This window comes from Python bivittatus, unplaced genomic scaffold (assembly GCF_059951505.1).
Source record: "Python bivittatus isolate LINGU-HERP-01145 unplaced genomic scaffold, Pbiv_v1 ctg000330_np1212, whole genome shotgun sequence".
NCBI lineage: Eukaryota > Metazoa > Chordata > Lepidosauria > Squamata > Pythonidae > Python > Python bivittatus.
The window spans coordinates 32,333,511-32,352,783 of NW_028277058.1; the positions used below are offsets into that span (position 1 = coordinate 32,333,511).

Sequence of the window (19,273 nt, forward strand, 5' to 3'; positions counted from 1 at the left end):
ACAGACTTTGTAAAAAGCTGCAGATGTTTTTGCTATGTCACAAGGAGGTCACTCTTTGGCTCCAGACTGAAATTTTCCCCTCAATACATTAAAGAATACACATGCTGCTTTATTTCTCAGAGTTTGTTTACAACCAAGGATGTATGTGGCATGCATTGCCTAACTAGGTGCTTGAATTTTTCAGCTAGCATCTTTGGGACATATTAGTGTTGTATTTTCAGGCACTACTAATTTGCAGTGGGAAGGAAGGTTCCTCCAAACTGAACTCACTTTGAAACCTATCATCCAGCATTTTAGAATGTGATCTGTCAGGTTATGGTAGAAGGTACAAGAGGACCAAATGCAAGAGATACCATGTAGGAGCCAGGCCTTCTTTCGGTAAAACAATGTTTATTTGTTGGACATCTGAGTAGAATGTTTATAATCTTAGTACTTTTTTTTACAGCTATCTAGTTGCAGATAGCATCTGTATTAGCATCTGTTTCTAAAATTAGATCATATAGCCAAGTATGTGTAAGTCCTATCAGACTTTGATTTCTCCCACATCATCATATTTTTCACTTCATAAAATATCAGAAAATTTTGAATTGGCCTGTTTGGGTCCTAACTACTGTTGAGTTGCTGAGAGTACTACATGAGCCAATCCAGCTGAACAATAGAGGAACACAGCAAATTGTATTCAATCAGTGCTTCCACCACTCACACCCCATTTCATGTCCATGAAGTAATGATTTCATGTATGCTTGGCACTTTTTAAAAGCCCCTCAATGCTTCTGGGTCCAGATGCTCTCTCTCTATTCATTTACAAGCATCTCCAACTAGAAAACTGAAAGCATAACACTTTCTCTCTAAGAAGCAGGTAGAACCTGCAAGTTCCTTCCAGTGGATACTATCTGCCTGCACTACCTATCCCTCAGAGACTAGTGCTTTCCCTGAATACGGACTGCATTGTAAGCAAGATCTGTAACCAAGTTTACAAAGATATTTCTAGCCTTGTAGGGTGCGTGCAGTTTCCCCAAATCCAGCATCCAAATTTCAGTAAACATCTTGATTACAATTTCCTTTTTCATTACAGAGCAGCCTCGTACTGAATCTGAGTGGGAAAACAGCTTCACTTTGAAAATGTTTCTTTTTCAGTTTGTCAATCTGAACAGTTCTACCTTTTATATAGCATTTTTCCTTGGAAGGTAAGAGTAATTAATATGCTATCTGCTTGTTAATCATCATCATCATCATCTATCTGCTTGTTTGAAAAATTGTTGAAAATTATCAAGAAAATAATTTGCTTTGAATTAATGCTAAGTATGCCTTAAGTCGTAGAATACAGTATGTCCCTCAAACCTTCCTAAATGTAAGTTAACTGTGATGACACAGGAAACATTAGGGAGTCACATTGTCTAATATGTTCTGTATCATCTGTAACACTACATACATACAAACATATATACCACCCTTGTGGGTAAGCAATGTTATAGCAGATGCAGAAAATCAGTAAGAAAGAGTAATGAAAGGCAGAACATAAGAGAAAAGAAAAACATATCTAACTAAATTTAATTTACACCTATCCCATTCATATATCTCTCCATAACTTTCTGTCTTGCTTTCACTGTGTCCATACATTGATTCATACATTGCCTTTTGTTATTTAAATGTCACAGCGTATCAGTTCCATCCAAGACAACTTTATCTATCTTCTTCTTACTATCAACCCATTCAATCTCCCTTCATATATTTGTTTTGTGACTTAATCATTAATTCATTCTGTCTATAGGACCAAGCCCCTTCAAAACACTTCTTTTGTACTTAAAAACACTAAACAACTATAGGATATTATCTCACTCCCTGTTCAATGTTCAGTCATTAACTAAGCATTCCAATTATTCTCATGCATGCTTTACTTCTATCATATACCACTTTTGTATTGCATCATATCACCCACTTTAGTATTCAGTCCACATTCATTAAACATCTATTCATTCTTCACACTATTTCTTCTAAATTCATATTTCTTGATTAAATCATTCCCACTGCATTCGTCTTCCTTTTAAATTTCTCCTCATACATTCAAGTTACACTTTCTTATAATGAAGTGGATGAAAATATACTACTATAAGCAGCCATTTTTGCTTCTTTAAATAAATGTACATTCCTTGCATACATATTACCCACTGCCAGCATTTGCAAAATTTAAAATGTCTCCATCCATTTCTCTATCTTTAGCAAATATTTGACTAATGGTCACAAATTCAATTACTTGCTGTACTTTTTCACCATTTACAGTGGGGCAAAAAAGTATTTAGTCAGCCACCAATTGTGCAAGTTCTCCCACTTAAAAAGATGAGAGAGGCCTGTAATTTTCATCATAGGTATAACTCAACTATGAGAGACAAAATGGGGGGAAAAATCCAGAAAATCACATTGTCTGATTTTTAAAGAATTTATTGGCAAATCATGGTGGAAAATAAGTATTTGGTCAATATCAAAAGTTCATCTCAATACTTTGTTATATATCCTTTGTTGGCAATGACAGAGGTCAAACGTTTTCTGTAAGTCTTCACAAGGTTTTCACACACTGTTGCTGGTATTTTGGCCCATTCCTCCATGCAGATCTCCTCTAGAGCAGTGATGTTTTGGGGCTGTCGCTGGGCAACACGGACTTTCAACTCCCTCCAAAGGTTTTCCATGGGGTTGAGATCTGGAGACTGGCTAGGCCACTCCAGGACCTTGAAATGCTTCTTACGAAGCCACTCCTTCGTTGCCCGGGCGGTGTGTTTGGGATCATTGTCATGCTGAAAGACCCAGCCACATTTCAGCTTCAATGCCCTTGCTGATGGAAGGAGGTGTTCACTCAAAATCTCACGATACATGGCCCCATGCATTCTTTCCTTTACACGGATCAGTCGTCCTGGTCCCTTTGCAGAAAAACAGCCCCAAAACATGATGTTTCCACCCCCATGCTTCACAGTAGGTATGGTGTTCTTTGGATGCAACTCAGCATTCTCTCTCCTCCAAACACGACGAGTTGAGTTTAGACCAAAACGTTCTACTTTGGTTTCATCTGACCATATGACATTCTCCCAATCCTCTTCTGGATCATCCAAATGCTCTCTAGCAAACTTCAGACGGGCCCGGACATGTACTGGCTTAAGCAGGGGGACACGTCTGGCACTGCAGGATTTGAGTCCCTGGCATTGTAGTGTGTTACTGATGGTAGCCTTTGTTACCTTGGTCCCAGCTCTCTGCAGGTCATTCACTAGGTCCCCCCGTGTGGTTCTGGGATTTTTGCTCACCATTCTTGTGATCATTTTGACCCCACAGGGTGAGATCTTGCGTGGAGCCCCAGATCGAGGGAGATTATCAGTGGTCTTGTATGTCTTCCATTTTCTAATTATTGCTCCCACAGTTGATTTCTTCACCCCAAGCTGCTTGCCTATTGCAGATTCAGTCTTCCCAGCCTGGTGCAGGTCTACAATTTTGTTTCTGGTGTCCTTCAACAGCTCTTTGGTCTTGGCCATAGTGGAGTTTGGAGTGTGACTGTTTGAGGTTGTGAACAGGTGTCTTTTATACTGATAACAAGGTCAAACAGGTGCCATTACTACAGGTAACGAGTGGAGGACAGAGGAGCCTCTTAAAGAAGTAGTTACAGGTCTGTGAGAGCCAGACATCTTGCTTGTTTGTAGGTGACCAAATACTTATTTTCCACCATGATCTGCAAATAAATTCTTTAAAAATCAGACAATGTGATTTTCTGGATTTTTTCCCCCATTTTGTCTCTCATAGTTGAGGTATACCTATGATGAAAATTACAGGCCTCTCTCATCTTTTTAAGTGGGAGAACTTGCACAATTGGTGGCTGACTAAATACTTTTTTGCCCCACTGTATATACAGTATAACTTCCAATCATTCCCTCCATTTCCTTGTCAAACACAACTACATCTGCAAGAAAACAACCAAGCTCAGAGAACACCAAGGAGTCCATACAACTTTGGTCTTTAATACATTAATTTTAAGGTTCATTCTTAAATTAATTTTAAGGTTCATTTCTTGTTAGTCATATAGTGATTCTGTAAGCAAATCACCTCCATATTTTAATATTTTTCCACGATCTGCACATGCAACATTATCAGTTTTTGTCTGCACAGTATTTCTGATTCCTTTTCTTCATTTTTTTCTTGGACACTAACATTTTAGCATTCATTTCAGTTCTGCTCTGAAGTATTATTTTCATTCCCATAAAAATTTCTAAAAATACCTTCCAGCATTTTCTCACTACAGTTTCATCCCAAATCATTTGCTCACTTAAATCCTTAATTCCATTCATTCTGTTAGTGGTCCCCTGTTTAGCTATTTTCACAACTGTTCAGAACAGTTTTTATTTCTATCAAAATCACACTGCATTTTCTCTTTCTCTTTTAATTTTAGCCATTCTTTTCTCTCTTTTGACTACAGTTATTTATCACATTCATCTTTGTAATTATATTTTCCTCTTTACAATATTGTTCTCAATCTTTTTCAACAATCATTTTTCCCACAAGCAAAGTCAATGGGGAAGCCAGCAGGAGGTTGCAACTCGCTCCCACCAGTTGCTTCTGCTCCCACTTTTTCACTCACCTGCCCGCACTCTGCAGTGCCAGCCCACAGCACCTGCCTGCCTGCAGTCTGTACTACACCTGCCTCCTCCCTGCCTGCACACACACTGTACTGCCCACGAGCAGCACCTGCTTGCCTGGATTCCTGCCTCTTCTCACATCGCAGTCATGTGAGGTCCATGCTTAATGACCCACATGGTCCTCGGGTTATAACAACAACCAGGACTGCCAGGATTGCTATTGCTAAGTGATGTGGTAACGTGACATCATGGTTTACAACTGCATCACTTAGTGATGGAAATTCCAGCCCCAATTACTGTTGTCACTCCGGTGGGAGGAAAAATGCTGGTGGTGCCTTGCAAAAGGAGTCAGGAGCAGTTGCCGGTAAGCGCGAAACCACACTCGCCCGGAAAAAAAAAAAAGGGCACGAAGCAACAGAAACCCCGCCTCCTGCGCTCGCAAGCTGGGCTCTGCTCTAGGAAGGAGGCACTGGCAAACCACTTCCGAAAACACCTTGCCTTGAAAACTGCAAGGACTCGTCCAAGCAGTCACTGCAGAGTCGGTAACGACTGAACGCAGATTAAAAACAAAACAAAACTCTATTTGGCACAGTATTTCACAAGCATAACTAAAGTCTAGTTTAATTCCAAGTGTGCCCAGGCTATTCTACGCAGGCTAGGATCTCTAGCTTAGATGCTACGTTGCAAGCTAACTTACTATTGCATGCACCCAACAAACAGGGTATGTGCAATGTATTGACAGTCCCTCAGAATATTTATCACACAATAAGAATGAAAAGGTAATACAGAATTTCACTTTTAGACTTTCTATCCCCTATTTTCTTTTACTACTCCAAAGCATCAAATAAACATTTGGAAGGTTCTACCTTTTTTTAATAAAATGTTTTCAGGATGTTTACAAATACCTGAAAACTATCAAATTTATCATTTGTTCACGAGATTAGTTTGTGCTTTGTCATGAAAATTTTGATATGGCTAGGTTGAAATGGTCATCTATCAAGCAAAATCAGCAACAAAATTAGTATTGGTAGCCCTCATTTGCTTTTTCATGGATAGGAAAAATATCTTTTATGTTACATCAAGATTCTTATATAAACCACAAACATTATTTTCAGTAGAACAATTGGTACATTGTACACTCAAATACTAACATTAGCGCAAATTTAATGTACTTTTCCACGGAAAAATACAATCGCATCTCTTGTATTTGACCTTTTCCTCTTACGTTCCTATTGTTTTGATCAAAAATGTATCTACAAAGAGATGATGACTTTTCCTGTATTGAAGGTTTACAGGTCACCCTGGTGCCTACCTCAGGCTCATAAACAGATGGAGACTAGAAGAAGTAAGTGTTTTATATTAATATTGAAACATATTGTACATAGTTGCAACATGTACAATCTTAGCTTTGAAATGTTATGTGAAAGTACAGCTAGTCCCTGGGTTAAGAATGCTCCATTTACGGACAACCCATAGTTATGAACGGAGCCTATTGTAGCAAAATTCGAGTTAAATACACAATGATTTGAATTAAATACACAATGGTTCAGGTTCATTACACAATACTACTTATTCAGTTTTATACAATAATACTGTTCCAGCTTACATACAAATTCAACTTAAAGACAGACCATGGAAACGGAACTCATTCTTAAACTGGGGACTACCATATCTGGAAAAATCTCATAATTTATAGTGTCTAAAATATATTTAAAGTACTGGAAAATAATTTATGAAGTAACTGCAGTTCTTTGGAAGTAATTGCTATTGAGTTAATGAGACCTACTCCTATATAAATGCATATAGAATTATAGTAAGAATGTGCACCAATTTTAGATTCAGTTACACCTATGTTCAGAAAATAGCCCTATTATTATTATTATTGTTATTCCTCATGTTGTGTTTTTTACTGAAGTTTTGCTATTAACTAGCATGGGAAAATCACAAACAGCTATAATGCTTTTACTGGTCCTGAGTCCTGGAGTTACGCTTCTTTAGATGCGTTGGACTATATACTGTATATACATTAGGATACATATTTCATAATTAATCTGCATTGTCACTCCGCATAGTAAAGTTGTAGTCTGATATAGAAAAGGCTGCCTTAATGCAATTACTATGTAATTTCTACTAAAACGATGACAATTGTACATGTTGTATGGTATAGAAGCGTGTACAGGATGTTTTTGCAGCAGCAACAACATCCTTCATCAATACTGAGAACATGCACAGAATTCTGGTTCAAACATTTAGCCTACAACCCTATATTCTTTTATGTAATAATACTGTTCCAGCTTACCATTCTTTCTTTAGCAACAGACAAAGCAAATACTTTACAGTTCCTGTTTGACTGATTGCTACTGTTCAGGCTTTGTCCTGCTTTGGGATGTCCAGGCCAGTAGACAGATGCCAGTAAAGCTTAGGTTTTGATCACTCCCAAATTGACCAGTCCACAGACCTCATTGCCCATTCTCCAGAGGTCACTTTCCTAGCAAGTAAAAATATGTGGCTGCACAGCTAATCATTATTAGGTCTGGGAAGGTTTTCAAACATTACAGCCGATAAGTCATACAGATAAAAACTGATTTCCTTGATTCCTCCACTTCAAATCTTGTACCTTCTGATATAAATGCAAGACATCGCCTACGCAAGACATCACCTAAAACTGGTATACCTGGGGTCCAAAGGTCATATCCTGGCCTCTCTGGCTCAAAAATCCCTCTATGGGCTATGAATCCCCCAACCCAGCATATGCACTTATGCACATAATAAATTTAGATAGCAGTATGTAAAAGCTCCCTCCATAAATATCTTGGTGCAGTTTTAGGCAGCAAGGCACAAGCAAAGAACACATTTAAGCACCCTGTTCTCAGTTTACTGAAATTATTGGAAGATGTACAAAATAAGGATACAACTTACAAGGCTGAGTTCTATGAAACGTGTATTGCTGCCTTCCTCAACATGAATGCTGGGGTTCCGTTCCAATCATTCCTGGTCAGCATGGCTTTTAACTTCCCTTTGTTCCCTTACCGCCTGCTTCTTCTGCAGTGCCACCCTAGTGGATGCCTTATTGATCTCTGTATGCAGTTGGGTATTATAATGGTGCTAAAGCAGACTTGGAACAACTTCATGGAATTAGGCTACCCGTACGTATGGTTTTTTTTAAGTAAACATATTAATGGTTGCTTGTTTGTAAAATGTATAGAATACTGAAGCCTTGCTGGTAGATACCTCTTGGGCAGTATGACCTGTTCATTCATAATCTACTGCTTGAGTGCCATGTAATGATATTAGGCTATAACAGGGTTGTAAGATATTTATTGGCTAGATTATATCAGTGAATGTATATCATTGCGTATCATATATAGTGCCCAAAATCCGACATGATTTTGATGACTCTGACTTGGTTCAACTGACTTATTTTGAAGACTGTGATTTGATTCATTTCACCCCCATGTTCCTTATTTTCGTTCATTTGTTCCTAATACATTTTAATAAATTAACAAAGCAATTCTATGCATATTTAATAAGAACTATGCCTCTTTAAATTCAGTGTGATTTACTCTCCAGTAATGTGCAAAAGCAATTAAAGGATTAAAATACTTCAGGATTGTTTACTCATTAAAAATGGAATAAATTGCAGTGAAACACACTTTTTCACTAAAATAATATTGCTGATTTTAGAAAGATCTGATTGCTGCTTATACTACTGCTTCATTTTAAACCCTATTGAAACAATCATGCAAGATCAATACTATCCATGCTCCTACTAATTTAAATGGAACTTATTTGCAAATAAGGCAAAAATATATTTTCCATTTCGAAGCTTAGAAGACAGTTTATGGCTACAGTATAATACTCACATATTTATTTTCATTGCATTACCTTTTAATTGATTTATTAGCAGCTAATATATAGTCGCTAGCTTCACTACTTTCTTAGTTTACTGAACATCCAGTCCCAGACAATGCAATAGGGAATTCAGTGTATCTAAACTAACTTCCTCTTCTGATCATTTTAGACAGTCAGCTACCTTATGCAAGGGAAGTCACACCAGTACATCTATCAGCTCCAAATAAGAGTGTATTTCATTTTCCTTTATATTTTATCTGAAGGCTAAAAGACAGCCCAGTAATATTTGTTTTTGTCTCTAATACACAAGATCTATTTATCAACACCATCAGCTGAAATTATTATTACTTGTCTACTCCATATATTGTTTATGAATTTTACATGTATAGTATTCCTTTAGGTATTCTAACATGAATAAATGTAACTATATTTAATACCTACTTTCTTCTGTCTCTTTTGTTTCTCTTAGCACATGAATGGCTGCAGATCTTTTTTTGTTTGTTTCATAATTTTATTTATTTATGCAAATATGGTACAGATATACAAAACAGCTAAATAATCTGATCTATGGATTAGTAAAAATAATATTGTGGATAGTTTGTTGCTGCCATCATTTTTATTTTACTTATGGTCTCCTCCTCCTCCTCCACCTCCTCCTCCACCTCCTCCTCCTCCTCCACCTCCTCCTACACCTCCTCGTCCTCCTCGTCCTCGTCCTCGTCCTCCTCCTCCTCCTCCTCCTCCTCCTCCTCCTCCTCCTCCTCCTCCTCCTCCTCCTCCTCCTCCTCCTTCTTCTTCTTCTTCTTCTTCTTCTTCTTCTTCTTCTTCCCTTGTGCATTTTTTTTGCAATCTGATTTTAAGGTGCTTATTTTAATATTGTTTCTGTTCTATGACTGTTTTTACTGGGACTGTGTAAAGACAAGCATTGTATGGCAAAAATGAAAACATTGAAATTTAAGTGATTTGGAAAGAATGTAAAAATAACATTCACATACGCAGGATAATTCAGAACTGGTGGACCAGACGAAGACTGCGGCAAGAGCACGGCTCACAGCAAAAAGCAGCTTTACCACAATGGGAGAAGGACTACAACCTGCTGCCTTTGAATGCCTACGGACTCTTTGATGAATACCTCGAAATGAGTATGAACAATTCTCTTTATGTTGCCTGAATATGGTGATATTTATATTTTACCCATGATCCTGTATAACAGGGTTCCTCAACCTTAGCAACTTTAAGATGGTGGACTTCAGCATGGCTGGCTGGGGAATTCTGGGAGTTGAAGTCCACCCATCTTAGAGTTGCTCAGGTTGAGGAACCTTGCTATATAATACTGTAGTAATGTGTTTTTTTAAATAAAATCTTCCAGGACACTGTTGCATCCATTCTTAGAAGTCTGTAAAATTATTTCCAGAGAGATAGCCATTTTGCAAAAAAAAACATGTCTTGTGGCACTGTGATGTAAATTTTCAGGAATCACAGATCCAAGATTAGATGAAATTAGGTTAGTCAGGGCATGTGGACCCTAAGGCTGCATACTATCCCTTCTTTAACATTTCAAACTATAGCCTCAACAAAGAGGAGGTACTGAAATGAGGAACTAGTTTGACCTAGAAGCTTAGGCTTCTTTTAATTATTTTGGAGATGATAAGCCATTATTGTATATTTTGATTTGTACTTTGCCATTTTAAACAGCAGTGTGCTCTGCAAATCTGCGGGTGTACTGTTTATCCTTGGGTATATCATCTAAATGATTCCAGTCTTAAAGTTGCAGGTTGCAAAGAACATGTTTACTTTTGTATAGAAATCATAAACCTTGTATTTGTCCCTTATTCTGCCTTTAGTTTTTAATTACTGTACACTTTTACTGGCCTTTAGTCATGTACAGCATATTAAAAATTGTGAATTATGGCAAGAGGGATATATTAAAATGGTACAATGCAACAGTAAGCAAAGGTAGTGATGCTGATATACTCTGTGTGTGTGTGTGTATACACACACACACACATATGTACACAAATATACATACATTTGTAAAAAATATATATATTGACTAAATATGACATTCCCTCTCTCATTTTCCTTCACAGTCCTTCAGTTTGGATTCACAACTATATTTGTGGCAGCTTTTCCACTTGCCCCATTTCTGGCTTTACTGAACAATATCATTGAAATACGCCTTGATGCGTACAAATTTGTCACCCAGTGGAGACGGCCATTAGCTTCCAGAGCAAAAGATATTGGTAAGCAAAAATTTTAATGGGTGTAAAATGTTAGTCTAGTAGCAAATTGAAGTTGAATTTTGTAATCCAGGATCATCTAGTCACTGAGAAAAGTTTGATATAGAACTCTTGGATAATATTTTCAGACAGGTAACATTTGAACGTCTTCTTAATTACAGCAACAACACTGTGGCATAAAGAAAGCCAAGGCACAGATGCTCACACATGCTATCCGTGAACTGTGTGTTGGAAGTATGTGTGTGGAGGGGGGAGGGAGAGCACAGTTCTAGCTACTAGGAGGAGGGAAACTTCTTTCAGCTCAAACACCAGATTAATTATAGGCAAGTCAATGGTGAAATAAAGTTTCCATCAACTCCTGGTGACTATATGGACATGTCCCCGTGATTTGTTGGCAACAACACGGAAATAGTTTAGCACAGTCTTCTACTGGGATGTTTTTTCAACTTTTCAGACTAACTTACCAGGTGTTGCCTCATCCAAGTAACAGGGTCCAATGTTGTTTAGCTTTGTTTCAAGATCAGCCCAGATCTGTTAGATGCTGCTACTTAAGTTGGCCAAAGATATACATATATCCTCCCAGCTGCAATTTCCAGGAACAATCTTCAAGGAATGGCTTATCTCTGAGACAATTTTATTTGCACATTTTCCCATCAGGAAAAAAAATCAGAAACTAATTAAGGATCAGGTAGCTAATACCACAAGGTATTTCATACTTTGAAGAGACCATTTTTAATAAGCTTGCTATCTTGGACCTTGTCTTTCCAATTCTCCCATACTTACAGCACTGAATTGTAGCAATATGCAAAACGTTTGGGGCACAAAACAAATACGTGTGGTTTTCAATTGTTTGTATCCAAACCATAATAAGTATCTAGTCCAAGTTTGGAGTAGAAAGTGTGTACCAGGGAGAAATGGGGGAGGGGGGGAAGGAGCCAAGAACATCAGTGGTGACACAGTGGAGGTGAGGAAAGAAGGGTGATGGAAAGATAAGGTGATTGGTGGACCAATTTGATAGCCACTTAATTTCCAATACCCTTCATGTCATATTCAACCAGCTTGCCTGCCTCTGAACTTTTCAAAGACTTTTCTCTCCCTACTTCCCCTTAGCTGCTGTCAATGTCCTTGGCTTCAAACGTTGTATAAAAGAAGGAAAGGAAAGGAAGGCACTGTGAAGATCAGCAGGTGGGCCAATGCTCAGCCCATGGGGAGGAGAAAAGGGAAAGGTGACAGCCTTGTCCTACTTGTCCAGATTTTATTTTGGCTGAAACCCAGAACAACCAAAATGTTGAGTTTTAGTTCTGCTGAGCCATAGCTCTTCCAGAATGTCCAGCAGAACTTCCAAGACACAATGTGTGCATTTCCAGTTCAAACCAAAACACATTTTCTGTTTTGAGCTTCTTAATTAGCAGGGTGTTGTGCTACCATCATTATAGATCATCATTATGTTCAATGATAGAACATCATGATACACAAAGGCTGCATCCTATACATCACACTTCCTTGTCCTGGTGCTTTCCAGATTTGTTGGGTGACAGATGTGGAGGCTCAGGGTGGCAGAGCTTTTAGTTTAATACACTTGTAGACATTCTAGGAGAACAGCCAAGTTAATCTATGGTAGCAAAAAATCAAGAGGAGTCTGGGAGCACCTTTTCCAACTAACACATTTCAAAAACTTAATAAAAATTATCAATGGGAAAAAGTGCTACCAGACTTTTTCTGATTTTTTAATTCAATTGGGAAGATATCTAATCGGGAAATCTGCTATAGGCATTTATGTGGGAGCAAGTGCCATTTTGTGGGCATAGTTCAGAGTGGACCTACTTAGAACTGGACCATACACAATGTTGATTGAAGTAGTGTATAAATACTACATTTAGCTAACTATTTTGAGGCAGAACCTGAAACTGACATGGCTTTTCTTTTCTTTTTGTTAGGAATCTGGTATGGAATTCTTGAAGGCATTGGAATTCTTTCTGTCATCACAAATGCATTTGTTATTGCTGTGACTTCAGATTTCATCCCACGGCTTGTTTATGCTTACAAATATGGACCATGTGCAGGTCAAGGCGAGGCTGGACAAAAGTAAATTTTCTTTTTAGAAACATGCTACAAAGTAATCCAAATGTCTATTGCAATTTTACTCATAGCAACATGTCTAAGATTTCCTCCAGTTTTCCATAGATAGGAATATGAATCTCTTTTTATAAGATATTTACAGACAAATGTCAGACTTCTCTGCACCCAAATTATACTGCTGTTTGACTCTATTGCAATTTCAAAAGTAATTTTGAAAGAGACTAAATCTCCAACACATCCAGCTTGTATTAACTATTTATGGGAAAGCAATGAAGGCAGGCCACAAAGCAATCTTTTAGAAAGAACAAATATTCCGATGTGAATAACTGAACAAACAACTTTGGTTTAAGATTATCCAACATACGATGGTCATATTAAAGTTAGTTATACTTTTTAAAATACCAAATAACACCACCATAGTAAAATAGCATATTTATATATTCCTTTGTGATACAAGGAATATATTTCTATTTTGATATTTCTTTTCTATGAAATAAATATTATAAACCCCTCACTAATGTATAGGTTTGCAAAAGAGCATAGATGACATAATCTATGTCTGGATCAGAATAAGCTAAGCAGCATTTCTTTCATTAACTATTTAATGTATTACATTTTGCATTCCTACTATACAGGAAGCTATTTTGGAAATTGTTAAATTTTCTTATGAGTGGATGTATTTTGGATGTTAATGAGTTTTGTCACAGTAGGATAAAAGGCGCAGTTAAAGTTACAATTTGTGATATGCATTTCTGCGCACTCATGAAAGAAATCAAGGATTTGGCACTTGATTACAGGCAGGAGGGAAAGACAATATTCTCTTACTATAATTTCTATAAAATTCTTTCCTATAAAGCTGAGTGTGGGGAGCTGGACTATTCTTATTCTTTCTAGCAATGTATGGCTGCAGGGCATTCTTTTTCTGAGGAAAAAACTTTTTGAAACTGCATTATGTGAAGTTTTTCTCCTTAAGCTGCTAGTATCAGCCTGTCCTTAAGACGGAAGCAGGAAGCGTTTTCCTAAGGCTGAAGTAATTGCTGGTACCTCAGGACCAAGGTGGGTTGACCTCTTTGCCTCTGAGGTGTAGTCAGAATTGGAAGAAGCATAGCAGATAAAATAACACATTTTATAAGAAAGTCAACAAACTTATGTATTTATTTAATCCATCAGAGCTGCTAGCAGAAAGTGCTGAAGCCTATTCCAGATGTAGCTATCAACTGATCCCTGGCAGAAGATTGCCCCGTCAAGGGGCTTTTTTAAAGCTGCCTTTCTTCCAATGATGGGCTATCCAGAGCTTGAGTTGTTTGTATCATCCTGCTTCATTGCAAAAGAGGGTGTTACTAGGGGTGGGATGGCAATTTAATTTTTTTTTAATTTTGGAAACAATGAAGTCTCATAACTAATGATGTTGTAATCAGATGATATATCTGAGGGCAAATAAAGTTGATTCTAAGACAAGGCAATTCTGCAACAAATGACATCATGTAGTTAGATATAAATTGTTACATGTTATTTCTTTCCTAGGATTAGGATTGGAAGTGTAAAAAATTCATACCTGTGTAGAACCAACTGGGGTTGAAAATACAAAAAAAAAAAAAAAAAACCCAGCATGAGAGAAGTATATATTTAGCATATTCACAAATATTTAACTAAGATCTATTTATTATAATAGTTTGAAAATAAATAGTATTATTCAGGAAGAATACAGTAACATAAAGAAAAGGTTGGATCCATACTGCATCCCATGTATAATAGTTCAACTGAAATCAATATAATATAAATTAGCCTTGATTAATTAAGATTCCATTGAGTTCAGTGGATAATCTGTAAATTTGATTTTGTTAAGTTTGTTCTTCATTCCAACTGTGAAAAAAAGGTGTCTTTTCCTTATAGCTGTTCAGTTCAATTGGCATTAAAGCTAAACTAACTAAAAATTGGTCAGTGCCCAAAATAAAGTATATTTTGGTATACTATAAAGTATATAGTTACTAACTAGTATCCCATGTGTAGTTCTCCATTGACTGGGATTTCTTTTAAAATTTTTTTATATAACATGTGATTGCAAAACAAATAATTAAACTGAGAATCAGTATATTCCTCCTGAAGTTATGAAACAAAAAGAAGTGAACTCCTTAGAAAATCTAAACAATTTTGAGTATTTCCAGATAATAAAAATCACAATAACTATTTATCTCAACACACAAATAATATTGTTTAGAAGAGTTGTTTACTCATCTTTCCCCAAATGTAAATGCTCAGTAGCTTGGTGGATAGTTTCTATTTTATTTTCATCAATACAGAATTAGGACCAACAGCTAGCATGTTCATTGTTAGCGAATAATCTACGTAATATGGACCTGAGTTTTCATGAGTGCTTACTATAGAATCTGGTGAAAGAAGGCTGATTTCTGAGTAAAAACATTCTTGCTTTCTAGGTGTATGGTTGGCTATGTTAATGCAAGTTTATCACTATTTCTCGTGTCTGATTTTGAATATCGTTCAGAACCCTCATCAAATGGAAGTGAGTTTGCTGATGCACCATTAAAATATTGCAGGTAAAGAAATGTGTGTGAAAATACTGCCATGTCTATCAGAACTTTTTACTGCTTTACCACTATTATTATACCTAGATAAATGTGGCAATCTGACTGTGACACATGATGACATAACCTATTGATCGCCAGGGTTGATTTGACTGATCTCACTAGCTTGGCAGGTGTCCCCCTTCTTTCTCACCATTCCATATGTCCTTCATGAAGCTATGCACTCACTGGAATAGGATGACAATAACAGATAGGTGTGGTATACCATTCTTCTTCAAATTATTACTTATATAGATATCTACAACATCCTACTGTTCTCTTTCATGGCAAGCAACATTATTCAGATGTAAATGGTATAAATCATCTTGTTGTTAATGGTTGTCTAGAATCTCAGGAGGTACTGGGAATCAGACAGTGCATGTTTTTCAGTGGTTGTATCAGCTCTTCTTCAGTATTAATGAAATAATATAATTTTAAACATAATTTCAGATTTGGGTGAATACTATCATACACTAGCACAGATCTAAGGATCTCAGGGTTGGCATATTGGAGAAAAGTATACAGGTAGTCCTCGGTTAGTGACTGCCTCATTTAGTGACTGTTTGCAGTTACACCAGTGATGAAAAAGTAACTTTACAACCAATCCTCGCATTTGCGACCTTCAGAGGTCTGAAAGCAAATGAAAGCTGAAGTAAGATTATAAGCACAGTTGTGGTTTTACTTAGTGACTGCTTTGCTTAAGAACCAATTTGCCAGTCCCAATTGTGGTCGCTCAATGAGGACTACCTGTATATGCCTTTCCCCAACCTAAGTAAAACTCAAGAGATGTTCACATTAAATCAATACACAGTGCTGAACTTCTACATGAATCACTCAGCTAATGATAGATCAATATAAGTTAATCAGAATCTATTTAATAGCATTATTATGGAGTCTTCCCTTCATATATACCTTTTGCAGTGCCATCATTGTAACAATACATATACTATATTAACAGTATACACACACACATCTATGCATACATAAATGTGCCAGATACTCATTTATTGCTTAGAAGGAATCTCCAGAATTGGTTTCAGTTGAGAGTGGCAATCTGAGGTTGACAAGATGGGAGAGTGACTCTTTCTTTTTGGATGAATGGTCTCCTTTTGAGATAAATATGGTAATTAGCAAATGTAGAGGAATAATATAGTTTCAACAGGCATTGCAGCTTGGAAAAATATTAATGTAGTGCAGTGTCAGATCCACTGTGGCAGCTCAACTTTCCCTGGGGGCAGGAAAGAACTGGGACTACTGGACATTTCTTGCATTAATAATCACCTAAGAAGCACCAGCTAAAAGTGGAAGCAAACTCATGGCCTCCTAGCTCCAAGTTTTTCATAACCCTTTCAATACCTTTAATGTCAGTTATTAATGGGATCAGTGGTGAACAGAGGCTCGTAGAGAGTCTTACTATCCTAGTAGTATTGATGTACATTTAATAGCTATCTTGCATCATAATAGACAAAATTTATCTTTTTTGTGGGGGGTTGTCCTTTCAGGTACAGAGACTATCGTGATCCTCCTCATTCTCCAGTGCCCTATGGTTACACACTACAATTCTGGCATGTCTTAGCTGCACGGTTGGCTTTTATTATTGTTTTTGAGGTAAGTTTCAATTATGCAGTCTTCCAAATGTAAAATTTAAAAATGATTGAATTGCAGCTTAATTCTTTGATGTCAAGGTATAAAATGCTGATACTATTAATGCTGGTACCCTGGTCGCCTAATAGAGGCCTGTGCTCAGTGTTTTTCTCTTTCAACAGCTACGTATGCTACAGGTTGCTGAAATGATTTTTTTTCAAAGCACCATTTATATCAATTCACTAATCACAGTATGAGTCTTCCTATGTGAGTCTATTAATCCAAAAAAAGCTGTTGTTTGTACTTAGGATGGCTCACAGTACTATTTTTGTCTAACTCTGTAACATTTTACATTAATATTTTTATAATGATATAGTTGCAATATTTAAATCATTTTGATTGCCCAAAAATTTCAGGGTAAGTAGAAGAAATTTAGCTAAACTAACTATATTACTCTGTACAGTACTAAACTGCATTACTCTGAATACAGTACTAAAAATCAAAATTTTTAAAATACTTAAATGTGTCTGGATTGTTTCCTCCACCTCCTCCTCTTCTCTATTTCTTTATTGTAGTGAACTGAATAAATGCTGACCAGCAAGACCAGCCAGTAATTGACATTGCCATTTGAGTACTGTAAGGAGTACGTAGTTGTCCTTGGTGTCTTCACAATGTGAGGATGTTCTAAGTACTGTATGCTTAATAGAGATGAAGTGAAATTTAAAAAAAAAGAAATAGAGAAATATCATAAAGAGTGTGTGGAGACATAATTGTATTTTTATTCTCATTATTTTCATTAATAATAATAAACATTATTTTAAAAGTGATCAGGTGAAGTGAATTCACTTGCTTTTAAAACTTTTTTTTACAGCACCTTGTGTTTTGCATAAAACACTTGATTTCCTATTTAATCCCAGACCTTCCCAAAGATCTGAGGGATCGTATGAGAAGAGAAAAATATCTGATTCAGGAAATGATGTATGAAGCCGAACTTGAACGTCTCCAGAAAGAACAGAAGGAGAGGAAGAAAAATGGAAAATCTTACCACAAGGAATGGCCATAACTAATTGAGTGAGTGTTTCTAAATACAGGTTGTAAAGTAAATTCTCCAGTAGACTCTGTACTTTCACATAATTAAAAGTTCAGATGAGGGTTTTATAAGGACACTGAGCAGGGGTACTGAACACAAATCAGTAACCTGCACACTTTCCACATTTAATATATTTTTATTAAAGGATATAGTATACTATAGCTATATCCAACTATGAGTAGGATTCAGCAATATACTATCTTTCAGGGCTGTGCAAAGCATCTGTGAGTTGCTTTGCAAAGAGAGTTTGAAGCACCCCTCCTCAAAGTGTTAAAGCAGCTGTATTCTGCAAAGGGATTGGCACACTACAGGCAGTCCTTGTTTAGCAACTGCCTCATTTAGAGACTATATGCAGTTACGGTGGTGATGAAAAAGTAACTTCACAACCAATCCTCGCATTTACAACCTTCCTAGGTCTTCCTAGGTGCTTCCTAGGTGCTTCCTAGGTAAAGCAAAGGAAAGCTATAGGATCATAAGCATTGTTGTGGTTCCACTTAGTGACTGCTTCACTTAACGGCCAATTGGCTGGTCCCAATTGTGATTGTTAAACAAGGACTACCTGTACTTTGTAGGCCTTTGTAGGCCTTTTTACTTGTTGCCTGTCCACCATGTGTGCATGCCCAGACCACACTTCTGCTGGATCTACTAGTAAAACATTCTGGGTATGCAGGCACACACATGCATGGATAGCCATTTAAAGCCTTTGAAACAGTAGTTGTGCTTCTTCCAGGGAAAGTGGCTTCTTTAATATTTCAAGGATGGATTTGCACTAACATACTTCATGTGGCTCCAGTATACTTTATAGATATCAGCATCTCTCTTCTTTCTTTGACATATATGTGGTCTTTCTGCTAATACTTTTTGGGTCTTGAAATATGACCAATTCACCCTGTATACTGTGGTACACAGACCTCCTCTTCCAAAGATAAAGAGGAAGAGGGGAATGGCACACAATACTCAGTAGTATCTAATACCTACCTGGTAGATACTTGCAGTTTGGCTATGTCCCCTGAGCTGCAAAAAAAGAGCTAGAGGAAAAAACTAGAGAAATATATTACTGCCATTAGCTATCCATTTTTAAATTAAGTTGCAACTCTTATTTTTTAGCATTTTAGTAACCATGGTACAGTCCTAATTCAAGTTTAGGGATTCAGAATTAGGTACTGTAATATACATTTAACTATAAAATATGCATAAGCCCCCTAATAATGTAACTGGAACAGAAAGGTGAAAATC

At 36.9% G+C, this 19,273-nt stretch overlaps 1 protein-coding gene across 1 annotated transcript in view; it reads left to right on the top strand.

The window, feature by feature from the left end:
• ANO4 (anoctamin 4) overlaps positions 1-18,012 on the top strand; it is a 63,704-nt gene extending 45,692 nt beyond the window's left edge. Inside the window, exons 18-26 of the mRNA XM_007439739.3 lie at positions 1,076-1,187; positions 5,898-5,955; positions 7,659-7,756; positions 9,462-9,604; positions 10,553-10,705; positions 12,640-12,787; positions 15,217-15,336; positions 16,866-16,971; positions 17,819-18,012. Of these exons, the coding sequence (XP_007439801.2) occupies positions 1,076-1,187; positions 5,898-5,955; positions 7,659-7,756; positions 9,462-9,604; positions 10,553-10,705; positions 12,640-12,787; positions 15,217-15,336; positions 16,866-16,971; positions 17,819-18,010 (1,130 nt within the window). The 3' untranslated portion in view covers positions 18,011-18,012. The remainder of the gene's footprint in view (positions 1-1,075; positions 1,188-5,897; positions 5,956-7,658; positions 7,757-9,461; positions 9,605-10,552; positions 10,706-12,639; positions 12,788-15,216; positions 15,337-16,865; positions 16,972-17,818) is intronic.
• Positions 18,013-19,273: the final 1,261 nt, after the last annotated feature.